We start from the raw sequence: 22,538 nt of genomic DNA on the forward strand, positions 1-22,538 counted from the left end.
ATCTGGTACGAGCTTTGATGTGGAAATAATGGTGGGTTTGGGTAAATTCAAAACTAACCTGAGTAAGCGGTCATTCACAACATACGATCTTTGGCGGAGACGTCCACAACAGTGACACACGTACGGTTTGACCTTAACAGTGCAGCTGCGCTCGCGACCACTGCGCTCGTTGTAGCCGTAGCTGAGCCGCAGAACAACAAAAAACATCATAGATGCTTTTGGCACTTCAGGAAGAGTCGGTTTCTTCTCGCCACATTACCTCGGTAGATTGTCGTGGATGGATTATTTCATTTACGGATCACGGACAAGTCTTTTAGCATCGGCTACCACAGCGCCGCCATTGACGCAGGAGGTTGGTGAGCTCGTCATCCAGTAACTGCCATTTCATTAGCTAGCTTAGCTGATAGCATGCTAGCGTTTGCCCGGATGGGCTAGTTGTGGTGGGGTTGCTAGCCCAGTGCTAGCGGCTAAAAATACCGCCTATACCCAAACAGCAGCACGTATCCGCTTCTGTATTCGTAATTTCCCCCCTCTTTTGTGTAAATCAACATTAGGATTTGTCATACCGTGACTTTTTACACACTTGCAATGGATTGCATTGATTCCAATGACGACCCTTCAGCTTTATACAGTATTACATACTTGTCACTAACGCTAAACAGTGTACATTAAGTGCACCTATGTGTGAATCAAATAGGTTCCAGATTTAGAGTAATTAGGATTAATCGTAATGAGAAAACTCTTCATTTGTCACGTGTCCGGTATGTGTCATGCTATCTCAGCTTACTTAAGTGTTGCATAATAGATGACTGTCATGGTGCGCGCTTCTACACATTGTTGTGGTCTTTCAATTTCCACCAAGTTGGCAAGCGTTTATTCGACACAAATACAACTAGCGACTGTTCCTCGAGTTGTACTTTTCCACCGCCAAAGGAGCGAACTGTAACCCGACACCTGACCGGCTTCCTTCCCTCTGCTTCTCCAGAAAGCTCCCATCTGGTCCTGCAATGGCTGTCTTCAGTCACCAGGTGCTCCTCGCAGTGACGAGATCAAGGTAAGGGTGTTACCTTCATGATAACACGGTGTTGTTATTGAGCAAAAGGCAATTTGGGATCGCTGCTTCATGTAATTGAGGGATCATGTCATTAGATGGCAGAATCGTCATTTTCAAGCCTTTCCAATTTTCCTTGGCCCTATTTTGTAGGTTCAGTACTTGACAACTAAAGCCAGAATACATTTCAGCATCATGTTAAAAAATATCTGCACGTCCTCACGTTTTATGCGTTACTTGTTTCCCTAAGTTTATCTTCTTTCATTCTGCAGGGGATCGCATCTGTTGTCCAAGAGGCACAACTGCTGCTCTCTGCCTTCTAAAGCTTATCTCCACATAGACCCCCCCCGACACATCTCGCCCTCACTTGTGCGCAGGCACCCCCGCCATGGCTATCCCCACACTTACCGGGGCCACAGCGTCGGCCACGGCCACAACTCCGCCCTGCTCGCCCGCTGTCTACACAACTCAGGTGTTTGGTTTCAAAATATTAAAGAAGATAGTAAGACCCCTCCACCAGATACCCAGGATTCTACCCTGGGGGTGAAAAATGACTCTGTGGCTGATCCACCCCAGTCGGAACCTCCCGCCCCGGCATCCACCACCAGCACAGCGGCCGCTGTTCCTCCTGTGAAGGAGAGGGCGGTTGTAAAAAAGCCTCTGTATCAGAGAGTTGTTGATGAGCTGAAGCATTATTACAACGGCTTCCGGCTACTTGGTATTGACATCAAGATCGCAGGCAGGATGGTGTGGAGGCTGCTGCACGGACAACTGCTAACGCGCCGGGAGAGGAGAAGGGTGAGAGTTTATTTGTCTGGTAGCTCATTTTGAGTGGCTTCTTCAAATGTTTGGTTGTTCCCTGTTTGTCTTCTACTGGCCTTGGGGCAACGTGTTTGTTCCGTAGGCAGATTGGTGTTGGATGGTTTTTGACATCGAGACAATGGTAGCTTAAGATCCTTTAGTCCTCCTGTTAACTGGGTTGGGTTCTTTGTCCTCCTGGAGTATCTGGACGTACGGTGCTTCAGGCCCTGCTAGGCCAGAGCATGGGCATGTCATCATCATGTTGTAGTGTTCACTGCACCCTGAGTAAGGGTTTGACATGGCCTTTGGGATACAAGGAACACAGTTCTGGAGCCCCACCAGAGACAAACCAAATCCATTTTGACTACTGGATGGTGACACCTGCTGTCAGACTGAAACCTATAAAAGAAACTCTTGGAAATATGCAGCCAGTTGTAATCATACTAGTACAATTGCAACAGTTTTTAGTGCTTTTGTGACCTTAGACCAACTCTGAGCGTTGATGATGCGTATGACCTCAATCATGAGACCTTATCTGTCAGATACACTGGAGACAATGTTATGGCCTGATAATATATGGCTGCCATGGAGACGTGGAACATCGTCATGTGACCGCTGACAGAAGAAAGAATTTAGAGATCACTACTGTCTGCTCAAATATAGATAAATGCTAAAGGAGCTGATAAGATGGCAGCCATAACATTCTATAGGTGATCTCAGACCTCATAAAACAAACATCAGCAATTAGGTGTGAATGCCTGGAAAACCAGAGAAGTCTTTATCAGGGAGAAAAGCCAGACTGGGTTATTTTTGGAGAGTGCTAAAGATATAACTGGTTATCTAAGTCAGCGTTTGTTTCTGTTTGTAGCTGATGAGGACCTGCGCTGACCTGTTCCGCCTGGTGCCCTTCATGGTCTTCCTCATTGTTCCGTTCATGGAGTTCCTTCTCCCAGTCTTCCTCAAGCTCTTCCCAGAGATGTTGCCTTCCACCTTTGAGACGGAGTCGAAAAAGGCACGTACACACACACACACACACACACACACACACACACACACACGTGTGCACAGCTGCCTGAACAATTTTGTGTCAGACTTATTTTGATGATGTAATTTGACAGATATGGTTGTCAGTCCTGTGCTCTATGACCAGGGACTTTAGAGGTCTAATATTACAACTCCAAATATAAAATACACACGGGTGTGTTTTAAATATCCAGCTGCTCACTTTACCAGGCACTATCTTATTGTGAAACTGTTTTTATCTCTGTTACGACCCAAAAAATCCTTTCTTCAGTTCTATTTACCATGGAACTTTCCTGAATAAAAACCTGTATAACGTATATATCTTTATTCATCTCTTGCAGGAGGAGAAACAGAAGAAGGGTCTGGCGGCTAAACTGGAGCTCGCCAAGTTCCTCCAAGAGACCATCGCTGAGATGGCTCGGAGGAATAAAGCCAAAGCTCAGACGGAGGACGAAACCCAGAGATTCTCCACGTTCGTTCAGAGGGTAAGTTTCAGCTCGCCATATTGCTTGTTGGCGAGGTAGTGAGCAAACGGTGAAATTCCGTTTAGTGGTGGTTTTGTGGGGGGGGGGGGGGTTGAAAGTCTGATCCTGCCCTCAGTGTTTTCAGATGTGCTGTTATGTGTCTCTGCCAGGTACGGGGTACAGGCGAGCAGCCCACAACTAAAGACATCGTACGATTCTCCAAGTTGTTTGAGGACGAGCTGACGCTGGAGCACCTGGAGCGCCCCCAGCTGGTGGCTCTCTGTAAACTGTTGGAGCTGCAGCCCATCGGCACCAACAACCTGCTCCGTTTTCAGCTGATGATGAAACTGAGAACCATCAAGTCAGACGATGAGGTGAGATGGTGGTTTTAAAGGACGCTGCAGACCCACTGCAGACCCTTTTTAAAGTTGCCTTCACTGTCTCTGGAACATATCACAGATGATTGCAGCTGAGGGGGTGGCAGCTATGAGCGTGTCAGAGCTACAGGCTGCGTGTCGAACTCGGGGGATGAGATCTCTGGGTCTCACCACCGATCAGCTCCGTCTGCAGATGCAGCAGGTGAGCACAGTCCTGACGAGATTTAGTCTTTAACGACGGCATTCAAGCAGTTGTTTCCTTTTGAACAAAATAAATTGGGGGAAAACGTAGTAATATGCATTGTGCAAACAATGTCCCACTGACAGTGGCTGGACCTGCACCTGAAGGAGAACGTTCCTCCGTCACTGCTGCTGCTCTCCAGAGCCATGTATCTGACTGACATTAAGCCCAAAGCCCCCATCATCCCGCCCGTTCCGAAAGTGGAGGTATGAGCCATTACGGTGTATTTCAGCATTACTCCCCTGAATAATCAGAGTCGTAGGTTGGAGAGAGTCCTGAGCTCATTTGTGTCACTGATATTTGCTGCTTTCTGATATTTTCACTGATTATTCAAGCTGCTGTGGTGAAAAGAGCAGTGATTTTTAGGTGTTGCTGTCATTTGTAGAAAGCGGCTTCTCCTCCCGTGGACAACGCGGGAACAACCCAGTCCTCGGTCAGCACGGACACGTTGGCGGACCCCGCTCTCATCATCAAAGACCGACCGGTCCGTGCATCGCGGAACACGAGAGAATAAGATGAACTGCACTGATGGCGATTAGTTAATGCCGATTTGTCTTGTAGGGAGAGGAGATGAGGGACACGGCTCCTCTGGTGTCAGACAAACCTTTGACTCCTGCTGAAGTCCTTCAGGTGAGCATCCCTTTCCCCTGAGGAAGCCTCTGAGGTTCGATGCTTCTGAAGGTTCCCCAGTTGAGCCGACTCTGCTGCTACTCTGGTAGAACGTGAAAACAGCAGAGGAAGTGTCGCCTGATTGGTCTGAGCCAGATTATTGCTTTCACCCCTTTGTTATTCTTGAGTTTTAAAACTTTTGGGTTGGTGACTGATGAAACTGTATCGAGTTTCCAGAGTTCCATATTTCAGAAGAGTCATGTTCATCATGTGGGCTCTAGGACCATTGGTAATGTTAACACCTGCTTCAGGTTACTTTAATAATAGTTGTAGGTAAATATAGTATTGCAGCACAGTCACAAGCTGTATTTATAGAAAGTTTTTAAACACTTAAGCTGTTTAAAATAAAGTGTGTTCAGTTTGTAATCCATAAATTGAATATGGATGGAGCTAAATATTCCAAAAATAAATCCCCCCAAATAAGCATGTTCATGCTAAGATTCCCCTCTGAAGCGCTGATTGATGCACTTTTAGAGGCTAACATGGTGTTAAATTCCAACACCCCTTTGCTTTGGCAGGCTAAAGCAGCAACGGAGGTTTCCCAGAAGAGTAAGATGAGTGCCAATGGTGTGTGACAGGGGCCCGGAGCCTGGACCAGAGTGGGGATGAGTCCAGCGTCCCCGACAGAAGAGCATTCGGCCACTTTAACCCGCACTCTCTTTTGCACTCCATTGTCCCTGATTTAAATTTGTCTAGACTAGCAGGTAGGGCTGGGTATTGGCACTCAAATTTTACTGCAGCAACCCCAACTAAAAATTTTAAAATGTTAAAAGAAATGTCTCATAATTGGCTGCATCGCTCTCACAGGGCGTTTGACTCGGGTTTGCTTTTAATAATGCTTAATTTAATTGCTATTAAACATGAATTCACCATCGAAATTCTGCTAAAACAGACCCAGCACTACTGTCAGGTCAACTGATGATGAGGATGATGATGATATCCTCCTGTAACTTTGTAAATAATCCTGTACATTTTTACTGCTGTTAAGTTTTATTTTGATACCCTTTCTTTTTTTTTTTTGGTCGTGTACATAAGAGAGAAAGTTTTCCAGAAGTGGTTTGCTTATTGTTTTGGTTCAGTTGTCAGGACCATGAAGATGTGCAGAAGTAAACACACGAAGGTGTACTGGAACAGAGTTACACAGTGCTCCTATTAGCAAACAGTTGTATGTTTTTAAGGGGGGGGGGGTTTAACCCTTTAAACCCAGAGGTGACTGAAGTACAGCCTTTTCCACTGGTGAGCCTGTGAATGGAGATTATAGGATGTGTTTGATTATACAGTGTATGTAATTAATGTAAACACTAAAAGACTCTGATAACTGCAGTCAGAAAATATTTGTTTTAAAGAGGTATTTAACATGTGAGAAAACCTTAAAGCTGCAGCCGCATATCCTTTTTTTTTTGGTATTGTGGCACGATTATATATTTGTATAGGAGGACCTACATCATTAAGCTTTCATAAATATTTGAACCAGAATCTATATATTTTGAGCCCTTTTGTGACACTGAGGTGCTCAGACAAACGTAAGCTAGGAAGAGTATGTGCCTACTGCCCGTGGTTCAAGTTGAAGAGGTTTTCATCGGGGCACATCTTTTCTAGCCTTATCCAGTGTCCTTATTTCCTTTAGTTTACCTCACTGTGCCCGTTTGCATCTCCTCTCTGCCCTAGAATGTCTCCCTTATCCCCTCTTTCCAAATTAATGCTGAAATTGTGGACCAGTCTTGGAAGTGATGAGTGTTCAGCTGCCCTTTTTAAAAATAAATCCTCATCCAGCATTGGAAGTGTCGCATCCCCTCTCAGTCAGGTAACGTTTAATGCTTGATTTGAAGCCCTGCTATTGTAAAAATGAACAGGACTGGTCCCATATTTGTCTTGTGCCTCTGAGACTGTCTCGATGGCTGGAGGGCATCAGACGTGTCCTCTCTCTGTTCAGTTTTTCAAAGGAAGACCCACGTTCAGGAGATTAAAGCCGTACCGCCCTCACCCTTCATCGCCTGTTGTCTTTATTTATCATACATGTGGCCCAATCTCTCCTCACGTTTACAATGAAATCAAAATGGTCACATTCTGTAGCACATTCAGAGGTTTATACCGGAGAAGTTCTTCCCTCACCTTTCAATTGTAGCGACGGCCAGCAGGTGTCGCCGTTTTACGTATTGCTTTAAAAGGTTGGCTTAAATGAATCTCAACACTTATGGACACAACTGCTAAGAAATATGTCAGACATTTATAAAAGTAAAAAATAACGCTTTAGTGTTTTTTTTTAGTGAGCAGTAAGCTTGCGGCGAGATTGAAGGTGGGATCTATTACTGTTTCACTGACTCCACTCGTTACTCGTAGTCATACATGATCAAAGCAAAATAACGTGATGTTCTGGTATAAATATTAACTCGACATAAAAACTGTAAAACCACTTTCTCAATCCTTTATATTTTTTATAATTAGTAGTACCTAAAGTAAAGGCATCATAAATTAAGTTTTCTCTCTGACAAAAACATGGAACCCTCATTTATGTTTTCCTGGTAATTTTGCTCCATTAAACAATTTCCACCTGCTCACTTAACTCAGTGCTGAGTGTTTTCCATGTGGCTGTAATTCATTTCCAAGGCAACACATTGAAATCTTTTTGCCATGGAAACCACTAAGCTTTTAGATCTATCTGGGGAACGTGGTTTGTCTTTCCTGGAACTTGGTTGAGTTAAAATATTGAAGGAACAGGACCAGTGCCAAGACCAGCTCCAAACTGGATGTTTCCTCAAGACTTTCCTGTCTGAAATTTAGTTGATTATTACTAAGATTTGTTTTTAATGGACTGAAGAAGGCGCCTCTGATGTACCTGCCAGGAGTTTAACTGGACCAGATACAGGAAGAATTTAGACAAACACACAATGGAGTCAGGATAAAACCCTAGTATCACAATCTGTGGGAGAATGAGATAGTCTTAGGGTGTCTTCCTGAAACTGAGTGAATATGTAAATCATCACTTGGGAACACTTGAGGGAGTGAGAACAGAAGCGTGGGAAATTCCAGGAAAAACAGGTGAAACTCACATGAAGGATCGGGAGATTATTTGATATGGATAAGGTGAGTCGCTCTATCTATCTATCTATCTATCTATCTATCTATCTATCTATCTATCTATCTATCTATCTATCTATCTATCTATCTATCTGTCTGTCTGTCTGTCTGTCTGTCTGTCTGTCTGTCTGTCTGTCTGCCTGCCTGCCTGCCTGCCTGCCTGCCTGCCTGCCTGCCTGTCTGCCTGCCTGCCTGCCTGCCTGCCTGCACATTCACATGTTTTCTTTTTAAAGTTTTAATTTAATGTCTAATATAAAGTAAAATTCTATAGACTTTTGATGTTATTGTATTTAATAGTTTATCATGGGGTCAGTGGAGTCCTTATTTTATTTAAATAATAAGCTAGTGTAAAGTAGAGTGAGACTTTCAGTTTGTTTTATATCATTAAAACTCACAAGAAACATCCAATACTTAAAAAATCAGAATAAAGAGGGACAGTAAATGTTCTATTAAGTAAGAAAAGTCATTCTAAGGTTACGATGGCTGCTGGAGAGAGGGTCAACATCACCCTTTATAGATCAGAGCTTTTCTTTAGCTCTGACCTCTGCTCAGGTAAACTTTAGCAGCTGATAAGCATGAGAGACCTTCACCTCTGTGCAGAATATTGTAAGACTTTGAGGTCATTCATTGGCCCATGTTGCTAATTTTAGACCAGTGTCTATTTTTACAATTTTGCGTAAGACTTTTGCAATATTTCTGGCCTTTCCCATCAGAGATGCCGGTACTCTGTGTACCCAGAGAGAACCGGCTGGCACATGGAGGAAACATGCACACTCACAGGGGGATTTGTTCAGTCAATATGGTTTTAAAATGTCTTTTAATGGCCAATAAACCCCAAGAATACCAACTTGTTCCATATATTTTTTAATCACACTCACAGGAATTAAGAAAAATAAATGTCTATCGATGTAATTGCCCTGAACTTTTACAGATAAGGAGACAAATACGTAATAATCCCAAACTTTTTCTTTTGTTCCAGGAGTCCACTGATCTAAAAAGTTTAGTTACAGAGATAAACTAAAGCTTAATTATATTCAAAATCTGTAGTAATATTGATTGTATGGTAATTAATCATACATATTTGGTTAAATGATTCATTCCATTCATTCATTCCAAAAATGACATTTTACTATAGGTAAATTGTGGATGTAATTAGAAGTTGCAAATTAATAACTATATATTATATATAAAAAATACATATTTATACTGTATATACATATTTAACATTGGGAAAAATAAATAAATGATCAATTATATGCCGATATCAGCAAAACAAAAAGCTGAATTCACTTCTTAAAAACTTTTGTCTCTGATTGTGTGTGTGTGTGTGTGTGTGTGTGTGTGTGTATGCGTGTGTGTGTGTGTGTGTGTGTGTGTGTGTAAACACATACGTGCCTGCTGGGGTGATATCACGCCAGGGTGAGTTTTGGGGTCAATCCAGCCCACTTCGGCTGAGCATATAACAGCTGAGCTTCTCGGTCGGTGGTACACGCACATCACTGACTGCACACACCCTCAACACACACCTAGAATCCCTTTGCAAAGCAACGTCTGAAGATGCCGTGTGTCAGCTCTCATAGCGACCAGATGGTGATGATGCCTGCGTACATTTCTGAGGTGGACAGAATCCTCCAGGTAAGGTTGGGCAGGGAGCAGCTTTTCAGATAAATAAACATGGTTACTGTGTTTGTTTCTAATCTGTTCTAATGGCTCATTGTTGTAAATGTGAAGGAGTGACCTGATTCATGTTTTCAAGTTTCTTTTACATCTGTCTTGCTGTTTCCCTAAAGTCTTGTTTTTGTGCTTTTATTGTTGATTTTGGTTTTCACAGCCTTTTAAATTCTTATCATATATAAAAAAAGCAAATGTATATCTTTAGAACTAGTAAAACTAACATAAAAATTAACTTTAAAATGACAAAAAAAAACAGCACATTGGAGGGATGTGCTAACATAAAATATAGTAGCAGGTGCTTGGGTTAGGAACAGTTACAGATTAAAAATCAATGGGATTGGATTTAATTAACAAGCTGAATAAAATATGAATTTGCATAAAAGACTGATTTAATTAACTTTATATGCGCCCGCATTTAGATTGTAAATAATTGTTCAGCCTGGTGCATGAATGCATGAACTGTAGTAAAGTACCATAAAACTTGCATACTTTAGTTAAGCGTTTGTCACCGTAACATTCTTGGTATCCAAACTTCTATCGTTATTACTTTTTTTTCCACATGATATCATTTTTTTGACCCTCCCGTCTCCCTGCAGGTAGAGCAGATCCTGTCAGTGTTCAAGCTGGACAAAAAAGACCTCAGCGAAGTGATGAAGAGGATGCAGCATGAAATGGAGAGGGGCCTGCATTTAGACACGCACGAGGAAGCCAGCGTGAAAATGCTGCCGACGTACGTCTGTTCCACCCCTGAAGGATCAGGTGGGTGCTCTTTTGTTCAGTATCGGCAGAAAGTCGTGACTGTAAGACGTCCGCTCAGCCCGAGCTCCGTGTGTGTGTTTTGACAGAGGTGGGCGACTTCTTGGCTTTGGATCTGGGGGGCACCAACTTCCGCGTGATGCTGGTGAAGGTGGGTGAAGATGAGGAGGGGAGTTGGAAGGTGCTGACCAAGAAGCAGATGTACTCCATCCCCGAAGACGCCATGACGGGCACTGCTGAAATGGTTCGGGAGCGCTTAATGATATTTTGAATGATTACAAAAAAATGTAGTTTGCAAATTTACCCGATGAAAATGTATTTTTATTTCTGCCTCATCTGTTTCTTCTTGTAGTTAAAGACAAGTAAAAAAACATATGGGGAGAGTCAGAACAGAAGTGTCTTTGGGTTTTGTGGTCTCTTCACATCGTATCTCATCTGCTTCCTCTGTAGCTCTTCGACTACATCGCAGAGTGCATGTCCCACTTTTTGGACCATTATCACATGAAGCACAAGAAGCTTCCTCTGGGTTTCACCTTCTCTTTCCCCGTGCGACACGAGGACATCGACAAGGTAGGGTGTGGTGACGGGGAGATCCGCCACCGTCTGTGAGAAGTAGGTCCAAAAGTCTCCCTTTTGTCCATCCAGGGAATCCTGATTAACTGGACCAAAGGCTTCAAAGCGTCCGGGGCGGAGGGGAACAATGTTGTCGGTTTACTCAGGGATGCCATCAAGAGACGTGGGGTGAGTTTTTAGTGCAACGATTCATTTATCAAAGCATCAAATATTAGTTTGTGCTGATGCGCCGGTTCTACTCTGTCCCCCAGGACTTTGAGATGGATGTGGTTGCCATGGTGAATGACACCGTGGCCACCATGATTTCCTGCTATTACGAGGACCGCAGCTGTGAAGTGGGCATGATCGTCGGTGAGCAAACACACGTGCAGAAATGCGTCAGCGGGACGTTGAGACGCGGGTACTCAACACATCTCTATTTTAACCATTGCCAGGCACCGGCTGTAACGTGTGTTACATGGAGGAGATGAGGACTGTGGAACTGGTGGAAGGCGAGGAGGGCCGCATGTGTGTGAACACAGAGTGGGGGGCATTCGGGGACAATGGAGAGCTGGAGGACTTCAGACTGGAGTACGACAGGGTGGTGGACGAGACGTCGATTAACCCCGGACATCAGCTGTAAGTCTGGGAGGCTCACCAGGTGTCCGTCCTTACTGGCCCTCACCTGATGCGCATGTGCTGTTGCTGAGAGACATGTTGTTTTTTCTGAGGGCACCTGACAATGGCACGTGCCCTCATGCGTCAGTGGAGAGCGAGGGTGTCAGATTAATGATCTCCCAAACCGTGCTTTGCCACAGTGTCTGGCTTAATGACTGTTTGCCTTTTACTATCTGTATTCACCCACTTTAGCACTGACGTTGGCATCTCCATCATGGGGCACGGGCACCGGCTCAGGCTCCCTGCCCTCCCTCAGCTCTTTATAAAATCATCTTCCATCTCCTTGCTCACGTACGTTTTTATTCTCTCTTATTTGTCTCATGTAGTTACGAGAAGCTGATCAGCGGGAAGTACATGGGCGAGCTGGTCAGACTGGTTCTGATGAAGCTGGTGAATGAAAACCTGCTGTTTAATGGAGAGCCCTCTGAGATTCTGAAGACACGTGGAAGCTTTGACACACGCTTCGTCTCTCAGGTGGAAAGGTGAGCACCAGTACGGCTGCGTTGAGACAACTTCCTGTTCAGAGCTAAAGTTGTCACAATAGGATGAAATCATCTTTTTCTTCTTTGGTTTTTAGTGACACTGGGGACAGGAAGCAGATCTACAATATCTTGACCTCCCTGGGCGTTCTGCCCTCAGAACTGGACTGCGACATTGTCCATCTGGTCTGTGAGAGTGTTTCCACGCGCGCCGCTCATATGTGCGGCGCAGGACTCGCCGGTGTCATCAACAGGATGCGAGAGCGGCGCAGCCAGGAGGCCCTGGTGATCACGGTGGGGGTCGATGGCTCCGTCTACAAGCTCCACCCGTGGTGAGGAACACCCGGACGTTTGATATTTTCCATATTCTGGTGTCATGTTTTGATTTGAACTGAGAATTGTTCAACTTGTCACTGACACGCGTCGCCACCGTGTCTCAGTTTCCGTGACAGGTTCCACAAAATAGTCAGGGACCTGACGCCCCGCTGTGAGATCACCTTCCTGCAGTCAGAGGAGGGGAGTGGCCGCGGAGCCGCTCTCATCTCTGCTGTTGCCTGCAAGATGGCCGCGTGCATGTTGATGCAGTCACGGGCGGAGAAGCTGCAGGGAAACCAGCCAGAGGGCTCCAAAACCGAGGCAGATGATAGTCAGCAGCCGTGACCTCGTAAAGGCTCTACAAGTTGTACAGGACAGAACTTGTATTATAGTCTGTATTTGCTAGTTTTAGACAGTCTTGTAACAGGTTTAAATGTTTATGGACTTCAAAAGTTGCCAATAAGTTATCAGTGATAACACATACAACCATTTATGTAAATTCTGTTGTAAACTATGACGTATAATTTATTTGTTGTGTGTTATTTTAGTTGTGAGCCATAAAATATATCTTTGGTGTTGTATATTTTAATTTTATGTTTACCACATATATGTGTTAGCCATGTGTGGGTTTCTAAAATGTTTGATGTCGTAACCATAAATGTAAATAATGCTGCTCAGTCGAATTAAACTACATACTTGGAATTATTGTCATTGGTCTCATTTTCAGATTGAAAAGATTTTAAAGCAAGATAACTATTTTTTAATAACTCTTAATAACACCTTTGTGTCCCCTTCATGTAAAATAAAATTAAGGTTTTTAAGTATATTTTCTTATTTTTAAAACATTTTAGAGCAAGAGAGAAAAGAGGATAGACCAACAGTGTGTGTGTGTGTGTGTGTGTGTGTGTGTGTGTGGGGGGGTCTTACATGCATGAAAAGAAAATATCTGCATAATTTCTCAAAAATATTTTGCTTCTTGGATCCAAAAATACACAGAATTCTACATTATCAGTCAAAAAGAGGATGTACACATCAAAATAAATTATCAATTAATCATATTACTCTTAATCCTGTTTTTACTGAACTTTCAAATTGCTCAAGCTTCATTTTAAACACGGAAGTACATTCAGAATAAATAAATTCATGCCTCTTTCGAATTCAAATAAAAATAAAATAAAATACTCATAATTAAAATAAACTTTGGAGACAGTCTTAAGATGTAATAGCTATAATATGTCTAGGAAAATAATAGATTTTGATGGGAGACTGACACGTCAGAGGTCGCCTCCTCCTGTCGCCTCTCTTTTCTGCTCCTTGTATTTCTATTTTCCAACCCAGTGGAATCCTTCACCTCTTATCAGGAAGCTTTGGCCACCAACAGCAGGCTTCCATGGCCATGTAAGGCTGCCTGCTGCCCACTGCACGCTATTATCAGAGGCCAGCAGATAAGGCCGGCCGTACATAAAATCAACCCCAGCGTCACTCCTCGGATGGGAGTCCACTCACTCAGACATGGTAAGCCTGGTGTTCACCAGTATCAATTACTGATGTTTAGAATCTTGCTTTGAATCATGGAAGATGTGGACTGTGTTTATTTCATTTTAGGCAAGTAAGAAGGCCTCAAATAAGAGACAAAGAGGACAGAAGTCCTGCTCCAATGTCTTTTCCATGTTTGAGCAGTCCCAGATCCAGGAGTTCAAGGAGGTACGTTTTTTCCCCTCTGAACATCACTGGGAGAACTACGACCTCCGCCATGCAGGTCATTTTCCCCACAGGCAGTAGTAATACAAAGTTACATAGCAATTAGCCCCTTGGCTTTAATCCTCTGAAGATCAAAGGTCAACGTCCCTCCGGAAACTGGAACATCACCTAAATTTAATCAGCCTGTCCTTGGCCCATTATCGGCATTTTCTGAATTCATTTACTGTTCCTAGTGAGTTATTTAGGTAAAAGACAGACAGACCGACCGACCGACCGACCGACCGACCGACCGACCGACCGACCGACCGACCGACCGACCGACCGACCGACCGACCGACCGACCGACCGACCGACCGACCGACCGACCCGACCGACCGACCGACCGACCGACCCGACCGACCGACCGACCTACCTACCTTGGTGGTAGTATGTTTTAAATTAATCTAAAATAAACTTACTGATGTATATTAGTTTAGTATATTAACTGTCTGGGTGGAAACAACTAGGCAACAATATTTAATTATTTACAGGATAATAATTTGGTGTTTCAGTGAGGAAAATGCTAAAACCTATAAATAGGCTTTCTATTTTATATATTATTTCACGTGACACTCTAGAAGTCGTCAAAAATGTTGATTTTTTTAGATTTGGTTTTTGAATTATTCTTTTATTTTACTTGACAGGCTTTTGGCTGCATTGACCAAGACAGAGACGGAGTAATAAAAAAACAGGACTTGAAGGAGACGTACGCACAGCTGGGTAAGATGACAATGATGATGGTTGGATGATGATGATGATGATGATGATGATTATGATGATGATGATGATGATGATGATGATGATGATGATGGTGATGGTGATGATGATGATGTTCCCCTTTCAGGGAAACTTAACGTCAAAGATGAAGAACTGGACGAGATGCTGAATGAAGGGAAGGGTCCCATTAACTTCACTGTGTTTTTGAGTCTTTTTGGGGAGAAGCTCAACGGTGAGCATCTGTCCCACAGCCTCCAAACACTTTCACTTCTTTATAATGTTAGGAATTCTTATCTTGACATTTTCTTTTCTCCAGGCACTGACCCCGAAGACACCATTCTGGCTGCCTTCAAGCTTTTTGACCCGAACGGGACTGGATTTGTTAATAAGGACGAGTACGATCAATTTTGTTAATTAGCTTTCATTTCATTTCTTCTCTATATTAATCATTTTTCTTGTCTTTCCAGATTTAGGCGATTGCTGATGAACCAGGCAGATAAATTTACAGCAGAAGAGGTTTGGTCATTTCTAGTTCAAATGGTGTCCAAATTCAAAACGTAGGGACAACAAACATTTTTAAGATTGTGTTTATGAAACATGTAGGTGGATCAGGCCTTTGCTGTCGCTCCCATCGACCCGACTGGCAACATCGACTACAAGTCCCTCTGCTACATCATCACGCATGGAGACGAGAAGGAGGAATCCTAACAATCGTGGCATCAGTTGATCACGCAGAAACATAAATGACGGATGGAATAATGTGGAAGTTTTGCATTAATTTATCACGTCTGTTAAATGAAAACTGCCTCGTTTCTTTTTATGTTACTGAGTTTTGCAAAACCACCCAATGTGTGTAACTGGGTTTAATCTATTTATACAAACAGCAGAGAACCAAAATATGCCAACTAAAAGTTGTTCGTTACAAACACCAGAACTGTAAATTGAGAAGCAAAATGGGGGGAAGAAATACAAAAAAATGGAGAATTGTCCAGTCTCATTTTGTCCGCTGCCATTAAAAAGACTTGTGTGGTTTTGAGAACTAAAGCAAGCGCTTGCACAGTATAAATAACAGTTTTATCACTGCATAAAATAGTCAAAAAGCAAAAGGGGGATGTGAGAACCAACACACCGTTGTTATCAGGCATAAGATACCTCAGAAAGGCTGATCGACACTTCAGCTTTGTCATTAACACTTCCATAACATCATTAAAGGGTGAAAGAAAATTTAAAACATAAAGCAAAAACATTCATTTACTTACTTGGGTCTATAATAAGAGTGTATAGAATCATGAATGCATAACAGAAGATACTCCAATGTACATTTTTAATGCTTCAAGCATTTTTGCAGTGGAATTTGGAGTTTCTCTTTAATTTACTTGCTGGTTGGTTTTAATCTTTTCTACTTGCATGTTTAACACTTGTCATTTGAAACATTTCAGTACCGGGGCTTCATTCTATTCTTTCAGTCTACTGTTGCCATGGACACAACAACAAAACAGCCAGTACAAAACAATGTGCAATGATCTGCGAAGGCCATTTACGCCTCCAGCACACTTGCCGCAGCAGCGTTGCGTCCAAATGTTAGCAGGCTGTTCTTAAATTGGGGAAATCTGTATTCCTACTGAGAGATGCCCATTGCATCTGGAGCTGCAGGCAGAGTAGATGCAGGAGTAGATACGAGCACAACATGGATGCCAGATGGACTGAAGAGGACAAGCAAAACTGTGAACAGAAACTATGACTCCTATCTGCAGCGGTGGGTCAGAAATCTGAACTAAAACCATGTTAAATTTAGCACAAATATAAATGTTATTGGCTTTATGTGACACAGAATAGATACCTCTAATATTCAACCATTTAAAGTAGCTTTAAATGGAACAAGAGTTGTATGTTTTTGTTATTGCATCATCCTTTTTATTTGATGTCTTTACATTTCACTGTATATAGGCTCAGGTTGTTAGAGACACGCATCAGTTCAAGCAGCTTTATTGAGTTTTATTGCTTTGAGACGCAAATGCTCTGACAACGCTAATCAGACTCATGAATATTATTAGTTCAGAATCAGTCATTTTCTCCTGGCGGCTTCACAAAAACTCAGGAGGACACTTTTAAAGGACAGCCCAGGCTGCTCATCATACACGAGTGGAGACGAGATTGTCTCCCCTGACATGTAAACATTGTCCACGTCTGCAGGTACCAGGAACAGATGAAGAAAAACAGAATCGTGTCACAGGTAAATATTGTCATGGCAGCTGATTACCGTAGCTGAGAGGCAGGTTCTGATCACGCCACTGTGCTGTTGACACAATCTTTCTCGTAAACAGGGCGAAGAGGACGGCACAGGGCTCAAGGATGAGGGGAAAGATGGTGAGGACAAAAAAACAGATTCCACCCTGCGTCATTATTCACCAGGAGTCAAACCTTTCCCCCTCAATTCCAATTTTTTTTTTTTTAAAAGGGACCAAAGAGGAGGTTCCAGAAGAAAACACCAGATGTGAAGATGCCACCTCAGACAAAACATCCCCTGGGAACAAACATAGAAAGTCCTCGTTGTGTGTTCTCCTTTGATTGTGCCACATGTTATTAAAGTGCCATCTTTATGCTTCCTGAGGCCGCTGACGAACTAATATCAGTCGATGTGACCGTATTTCAAACTGTGTTACTAATTTAAAGGTGCTTACCTGTGTTGCATTCCAGTGTAACACACCAACATGCACGAAAACCCAAACCCAATAATCTCACTATGTCTTTCTCCAAGAATCTCCTTTTGTTATTAAAAATATGATCCGAAAAATACAACTACACCTCCAGGAGGATTTTTGCAGCACCTCAAATGGCAGCTTAGGAGCAAAAAAGCGTAGAGTTCTGTTTCCACAAAGGTTCAGTCTTGTAATCTTGATTTCTGTAAGTCTCCTCCCTTCAAACATGCCAACATCTCAGGCTGGGGTCGGGTCCATATGGCAGTCCAACCAAAAGGTATTAAAGGGGAGCAGACTCCTTCCAGGACCTATTCTCCAGAAGCAGTATGTTTATCGTTGGGGGCCGTCAGTCACTGTTGCTGTTGCTGTCGTCTCCCACCACCATGCTGCTGTACTGTTTCTGCTGCTGCTCTTTAAAAGCCGCTTTAACTTTGGCTCTCTTCAGACCGCCGTCCCTGGAGAGAGAGACAGAGACCATCTCACACTGCTGCACGTCAGCTGCTGTTGATTAGATGCCACACGTTTGTGGATGGTGTCCAGGTGTAAACGTAAATAAAAATAAGCCTGAGTAGAAGAATGTGCAGTTGATTCATCTCACCACTGCAGATCTACCAGCCCTCCCTGATGAGCAATGGCTGACTTGACTCTGTTGGCAAACTGGATAGCATCTTCTTCCTCCTGCCATTTGGGAATAATAAAAGACATGTGCTTAGTTTAATGAGCAAACCCACGTGCTCACAAGCGCAGCTGCATGATACACACCTTCTGATGCATAGCGGGCATGTACCACACGTCGCACACGATGGCCCAGCTGGTCATCATCCTTAGCAGGTAACTGACCATGCTATACTTGGAGCTGTTCCAGAAAGCATCTCCAAACTTTGGGTTATACTAAAAATAAAAAAAACACTGAAATGTTGAGGAAAAACTGAACAAGAAAAGGTGAACCAGGTGTGATGGAACTGCAGGACCTTCATGGCTACTGGGTATATGGTGCCTCCAATTTCAAAACTTCCCTTTTTGAACATCATGACCGATGTGTTGTTGATGCAGGTTCCTGAGAAAAGACCAGAGGCTCGATGAGGACAAGTTAGCAGACGTGTGTCACAGCGCAGCGGCTCCGGGGCAAAACTCTCAGTGGACTTATTTATTGGAGAGAGTTGGGATAAAACTAACGAGTTAGTCCAGCTTGCGTCACGCTTACCCTCTGGAAATATTAATATTGGAAGCTTTGTCTTGTCATTCACGTGATCCTTCAACCTGTAGGCAACAAGGAGAAAAAACAGCCTGAAGGAGAGGCAGAGATCACTTTCTTGGATATTACTTGAACAACTTCGTAAAATAAACTATTTCAAAAACTAAATTACACAAAAGTGCATTCAAAATATAATCAAGGAAATTCTCTTTTTGTTGGAACATAATGTTGAGTTGCATTTTTTTTTTAAACTTTCTAGTCCATGGCAGAAAATAATGCCAAACAAAGTCTAAATGTCTGCTTGGAAAACGTCAACACGTCATAATAACTGAGCAACCGCAAGACGACACGCAAAGAAGGATCTGGGAAAAGAACAGGAAATCCCACCTTTTGGTCACTAGGTGGCGATCTTTCATTTCGGCTCTTTCAAACCAGACATGAGGACACGACCTCACCATTGCCCTCTGGATGATTCCCATCAATCCTCCATGAACCTGACCCACCTTGCAAACACATTTAAGTTAAAGTGTGGTTCCGCTTGTAAAACGAGAATTTCCAGTAAAACGTCGCATCTGTACCATAGCATAGCCTCCGTCATTGCAGAGGATCACAATGTCGATAGGAGAGGTGTGATTGGCCACACAGATTCCTCCTTTTCTGGGCTTGTTTTCCCTGTCAGCGTTAAGTGAAGCGGGTTAAGCGAAGCTGTGCAGGATCTGTTCCAGACCAGCATGGAGGGAGTTTACTCACGGGTTGTGATAGCGGATGGTGGCGGAGAGTCCACGGGCACAAATCCTGAAGCACATCACATGGACCCATTCGCTGAGCCACGACTTTACCCTAAACCACAACCACACACAGCCACACATGTGAAGGAATCCAAATTCCACCAGGAAATATTACGGAACATGTTGATATGGTCACCTTGAGTTTGGAAGGAATCCAACCGCAGTAGTTCCGAAAACCAACCAGGTGAGGCCAATGCAAGCCAGCAACATCCTACCGAGAGTAAAAAATGTTGCTGATGGAAGTGAATGAAGGTAAATATTTAGATATGCAAATCAAAAACAGGTTCATCAGGGACGAAAAAATGTATTCAAATCTTTTACTGATCTTTTAGAAAAGCCAATTACCATCCGTTTAGTCAACCGCCTCTTATTTCTGTATCTAAAGTATATGTATATGGAGTCAGAGTGGTTTAAAAATGGAATTAGCGTTAGTAAGTAGGGATGTTTTGTACCTGAGCGGTGTGAGGATGCAGTATCGCACAAAGACGCCGAGGCCGTACACCAGTGTCAGCTTCAAGCTGATGTAGTGGAAGTTGTTGTTGGTCCGGGTCAGTAAGTTCCAGGAGACCAGCTCCTCTGACGAGAACCGCTGGGTTACCTAAGAAAGAACCAAGGCAGAAGAGGGTGGGAAGCTAAGAAACTATAATTGTCCAACTGTATTAACAGGAGGGTCCATCTGTACCTCGTCCTCTACTATACTCTCAATTCCTCTACGGGTGAAGTAGAAACAGTCGCTCAATGTAAAATCACCACCGTCTTGTGGTTTGGGCCGACTGCGTCTGAGTTCTTCCAGCTCCTTCTCCATAGAACCGTTCTCCCTCTGGATTAGAACTAAGACACAGGGTAGAAATCATTCACAAACAGAGCAGAACTGTGTCTCAAACTGTAACATAGAGGAAGACGAAGTTCCATCGTGGACGGGAATTACGGTGTATGTTTTAAAGAGAATTACAGATGCTGTTCCCTTTTTATTTTAATATGTAGGTGGGACGATGTCTAGTGCATTTGTGTCATTAGTCCCCAACACAAACATCACTGCAGCATGCTGGGGTGATATCAAGCTCGAGATAAGAACTGTTGCTCTCCAGGTTTTCCTCAGTTTTCCCTGCGGAGATGTCAGAGATTAAGCTTCGTTGTGGACAAACTCAAACCGCACCGATTAAAGCACAATCAAACACGCTGACCTGGAGGTCCTGATTACAGAACGTCACTTGGAAAAAGATTCACCTGGGCAAAGTGCCAGAGACACGCCTCTCTGCGCCTTTCACCTTCGACCCTTAGCTGTTCTCAGAGCAGCAATAAAGAACAGGAGTTGCGCAGCCCGTTCAGCTCACCTACCTCAGAATTGTTAAGGGTTCATCTGATAACCTTGTGGAAACATGCAGCGACAAAAGTCATGAAAGCATATTTGTGCTTAGAAATCACACCTGTATCCCGGCCTCATCGGCCTTTCGTCTCAAAATTAAACCCTGGCACACTTTGGACTCGGCAGAGATTTGCTGACACAGTCCATTTTAATTGTGTAAGAAGAGAGAAACACCCTGTATGACACAAGGACTTCAGCAGTTGAGAGATAACTGGGGCAACTACAGCAATCGTGAGTCACTGAGTGATAAATGAGCATATAAAGTTGTGGAGAGACAGGGTGAGTGACGGAGGAACCCTGCTGTGGTTGAAAAACGCACAGGAACATCAGTGAGTCCTACTTGATCTAAAAATTCCGCCGCAGCAGGTTGAGACATGCCATATCATATGTGATGAAATTAAGCGTTGCGCAATAAGGTGGTTGTCAAAATCCCCGTCTGTCACAATGCTGCACCGCCTCTCATTCTACTCACCATTAGATGAGGACATTTTAAGCAACCGCTCATCTGCTTTCGCCTTCTGCATCTTCAGAGTCGCCCACTGCAGAAGAGGAGCACATTTGTGTCTAACAGCTGCTTCACGAGACAAAACAACAGACAAAGACAACATCAAACAAACAAACAACAACAACCAGCCCCACAGCACCTCTAAAGTTTTAACCAGGACGGTCATATAGGTCTCGGAGATGCCCAGGGAGAAGCCAAACATGGCTGGAATCATAATGAGGCCGATTATGAGGTAAAGCCAAATCTTGAGCGCCCAAAGCGCTCCAGCCCCAAAATCCTCCATGTCCACGGCGGTGCGCGAGGTGGCTCAGGTGTGTGCAGCAGTCCTGCCGTCTGAGGGTCAACAACAAACAACAACACAAAATAAACGCTCTACTCAAGCCAGATGAACCCAGTGACAGCGCGCACGGAGTCAATGACAGGTAAGGACAGTGCGTGTATACAGATGCCAGCAAGTTCACGAACGAGCCAACAGCGCTGTAACAATCTCCACAAAGCTGTAGTTGCACAGAATCATCTTACCTGGCAGACTTTAATCTATATCCTTACCTTTCTGAAGGGACGCGCAAAGGACGAGGGAACAGACACGCCCATTTTTGTTTTGTATTTTTTTTTACTCGAACAAAGTTCTCAGGGAACTTTTCCCAACAGCGCCCCGTGTGGACAGAGGGGGAATTGCACGTGTATGCCCTTCCAAAAACAAAGAGGTGGCATTGAACCACACCTGACCACAAAGAACGTTTGTATGAAAACACAGCCCAGTTCAACAGCTTGATTTAAATATATATTTTTATGGGTTGTTTTTTTGGTTTGTTTTTCATATGATTGGTGATTCGGTAGTGACTTCCTTTTTCCTGTCCATTCCTGACCCTCATCCACTTAACTAAGTATATACTGTATGTGCACTACTTTTTGTCATGTCACCAGTTCGTTTCTATGCCTTTGATTTCTTTTTTTTAACCATTACTTAAAAATTTCCCAGCTTCACTTGCCCTCAGCAAGCCCCAAGCGGCTCCTAACAGTGTGAGTAATTTGAGCTCCACTGCAGAACAGCGATACTGTCATAAAATGGCCCAAATCTGACAGACATGCTACTCACCAGCGCACAGCGAAGCCTTTATGAGGAATGTGGCCACAGTCCCTCTGTGTGAAAGCCTCTCGAGAGACTGACAAAAGGTCTTGATTATTTTCCAGGTTCAAACATTTCACAGTCTGTTGCACATAACTGTAACAGGCTACTTGAGGGAGACCATTTAGGACAGATCTGTGTGAGTAAAGAAAAGATGAGTCACTTGGAGACTTGAATTCACAAACAGATTATGGGTTTTTATATGTATGTATATTTAAACCTGGGATTCTCCATATATTTC

At 43.5% G+C, this 22,538-nt stretch overlaps 4 protein-coding genes across 8 annotated transcripts; 3 read left to right on the plus strand and 1 right to left on the minus strand.

Moving 5' to 3' along the window:
- The first annotated feature begins 99 nt into the window (after positions 1-99).
- letm2 (leucine zipper-EF-hand containing transmembrane protein 2) lies at positions 100-6,614 on the plus strand. Of its 2 annotated transcripts, none has more exons than XM_029829874.1 (11): positions 100-356; positions 986-1,054; positions 1,324-1,849; positions 2,721-2,864; positions 3,217-3,360; positions 3,510-3,713; positions 3,799-3,918; positions 4,044-4,163; positions 4,343-4,441; positions 4,519-4,587; positions 5,145-6,614. In XM_029829874.1, the coding sequence occupies exons 2-11, from the start codon at positions 1,008-1,010 to the stop codon at positions 5,199-5,201; spliced, it is 1,530 nt and encodes a 509-aa protein (XP_029685734.1). In that variant the 5' UTR covers positions 100-356; positions 986-1,007; the 3' UTR covers positions 5,202-6,614. The 2 variants fall into 2 exon arrangements, with proteins under 2 accessions (XP_029685734.1, XP_003975060.1); XM_003975011.3 differs by having other exon boundaries at positions 100-352.
- An 861-nt stretch (positions 6,615-7,475) lies between these two features.
- gck (glucokinase (hexokinase 4)) lies at positions 7,476-12,860 on the plus strand. Of its 2 annotated transcripts, none has more exons than XM_029829322.1 (10): positions 7,476-7,710; positions 9,975-10,137; positions 10,224-10,378; positions 10,585-10,704; positions 10,780-10,875; positions 10,959-11,058; positions 11,142-11,325; positions 11,691-11,846; positions 11,942-12,175; positions 12,284-12,860. In XM_029829322.1, exons 1-10 carry the CDS (start codon positions 7,702-7,704, stop codon positions 12,501-12,503), a joined length of 1,437 nt encoding a protein of 478 aa, XP_029685182.1. In that variant the 5' UTR covers positions 7,476-7,701; the 3' UTR covers positions 12,504-12,860. The 2 variants fall into 2 exon arrangements, with proteins under 2 accessions (XP_029685182.1, XP_011614105.2); XM_011615803.2 differs by lacking the exon at positions 7,476-7,710 and adding an exon at positions 9,179-9,339.
- A 716-nt stretch (positions 12,861-13,576) lies between these two features.
- Positions 13,577-15,584, plus strand: myl7 (myosin, light chain 7, regulatory). Its single transcript, XM_011615804.2, has 7 exons — positions 13,577-13,673; positions 13,764-13,862; positions 14,543-14,618; positions 14,743-14,847; positions 14,932-15,010; positions 15,083-15,131; positions 15,219-15,584. Exons 1-7 carry the CDS (start codon positions 13,671-13,673, stop codon positions 15,321-15,323), a joined length of 516 nt encoding a protein of 171 aa, XP_011614106.1. The 5' UTR covers positions 13,577-13,670; the 3' UTR covers positions 15,324-15,584.
- A 920-nt stretch (positions 15,585-16,504) lies between these two features.
- On the minus strand, positions 16,505-21,778 carry agpat9l (1-acylglycerol-3-phosphate O-acyltransferase 9, like). Of its 3 annotated transcripts, XR_003886566.1 has the most exons (15): positions 21,718-21,778; positions 21,308-21,501; positions 21,136-21,202; positions 19,980-20,128; positions 19,750-19,895; positions 19,434-19,508; positions 19,260-19,349; positions 19,088-19,181; positions 18,897-19,012; positions 18,519-18,574; positions 18,286-18,371; positions 18,077-18,205; positions 17,913-17,992; positions 17,297-17,769; positions 16,505-17,139 (listed from the first exon to the last, which is right to left on the minus strand). XR_003886566.1 is itself a non-coding variant. In XM_011615805.2 (14 exons), the coding sequence occupies exons 2-14, from the start codon at positions 21,449-21,451 to the stop codon at positions 17,661-17,663; spliced, it is 1,341 nt and encodes a 446-aa protein (XP_011614107.2). In that variant the 5' UTR covers positions 21,452-21,501; positions 21,718-21,778; the 3' UTR covers positions 16,505-17,660. The 3 variants fall into 3 exon arrangements, 2 of the variants coding, with proteins under 2 accessions (XP_011614107.2, XP_029685183.1); XM_011615805.2 differs by having other exon boundaries at positions 16,505-17,769; XM_029829323.1 differs by having other exon boundaries at positions 16,505-17,769; positions 21,691-21,724.
- Positions 21,779-22,538: the final 760 nt, after the last annotated feature.

The sequence above is a fragment of the Takifugu rubripes genome, chromosome 21 (genome assembly GCF_901000725.2).
Source record: "Takifugu rubripes chromosome 21, fTakRub1.2, whole genome shotgun sequence".
Lineage (NCBI taxonomy): Eukaryota > Metazoa > Chordata > Actinopteri > Tetraodontiformes > Tetraodontidae > Takifugu > Takifugu rubripes.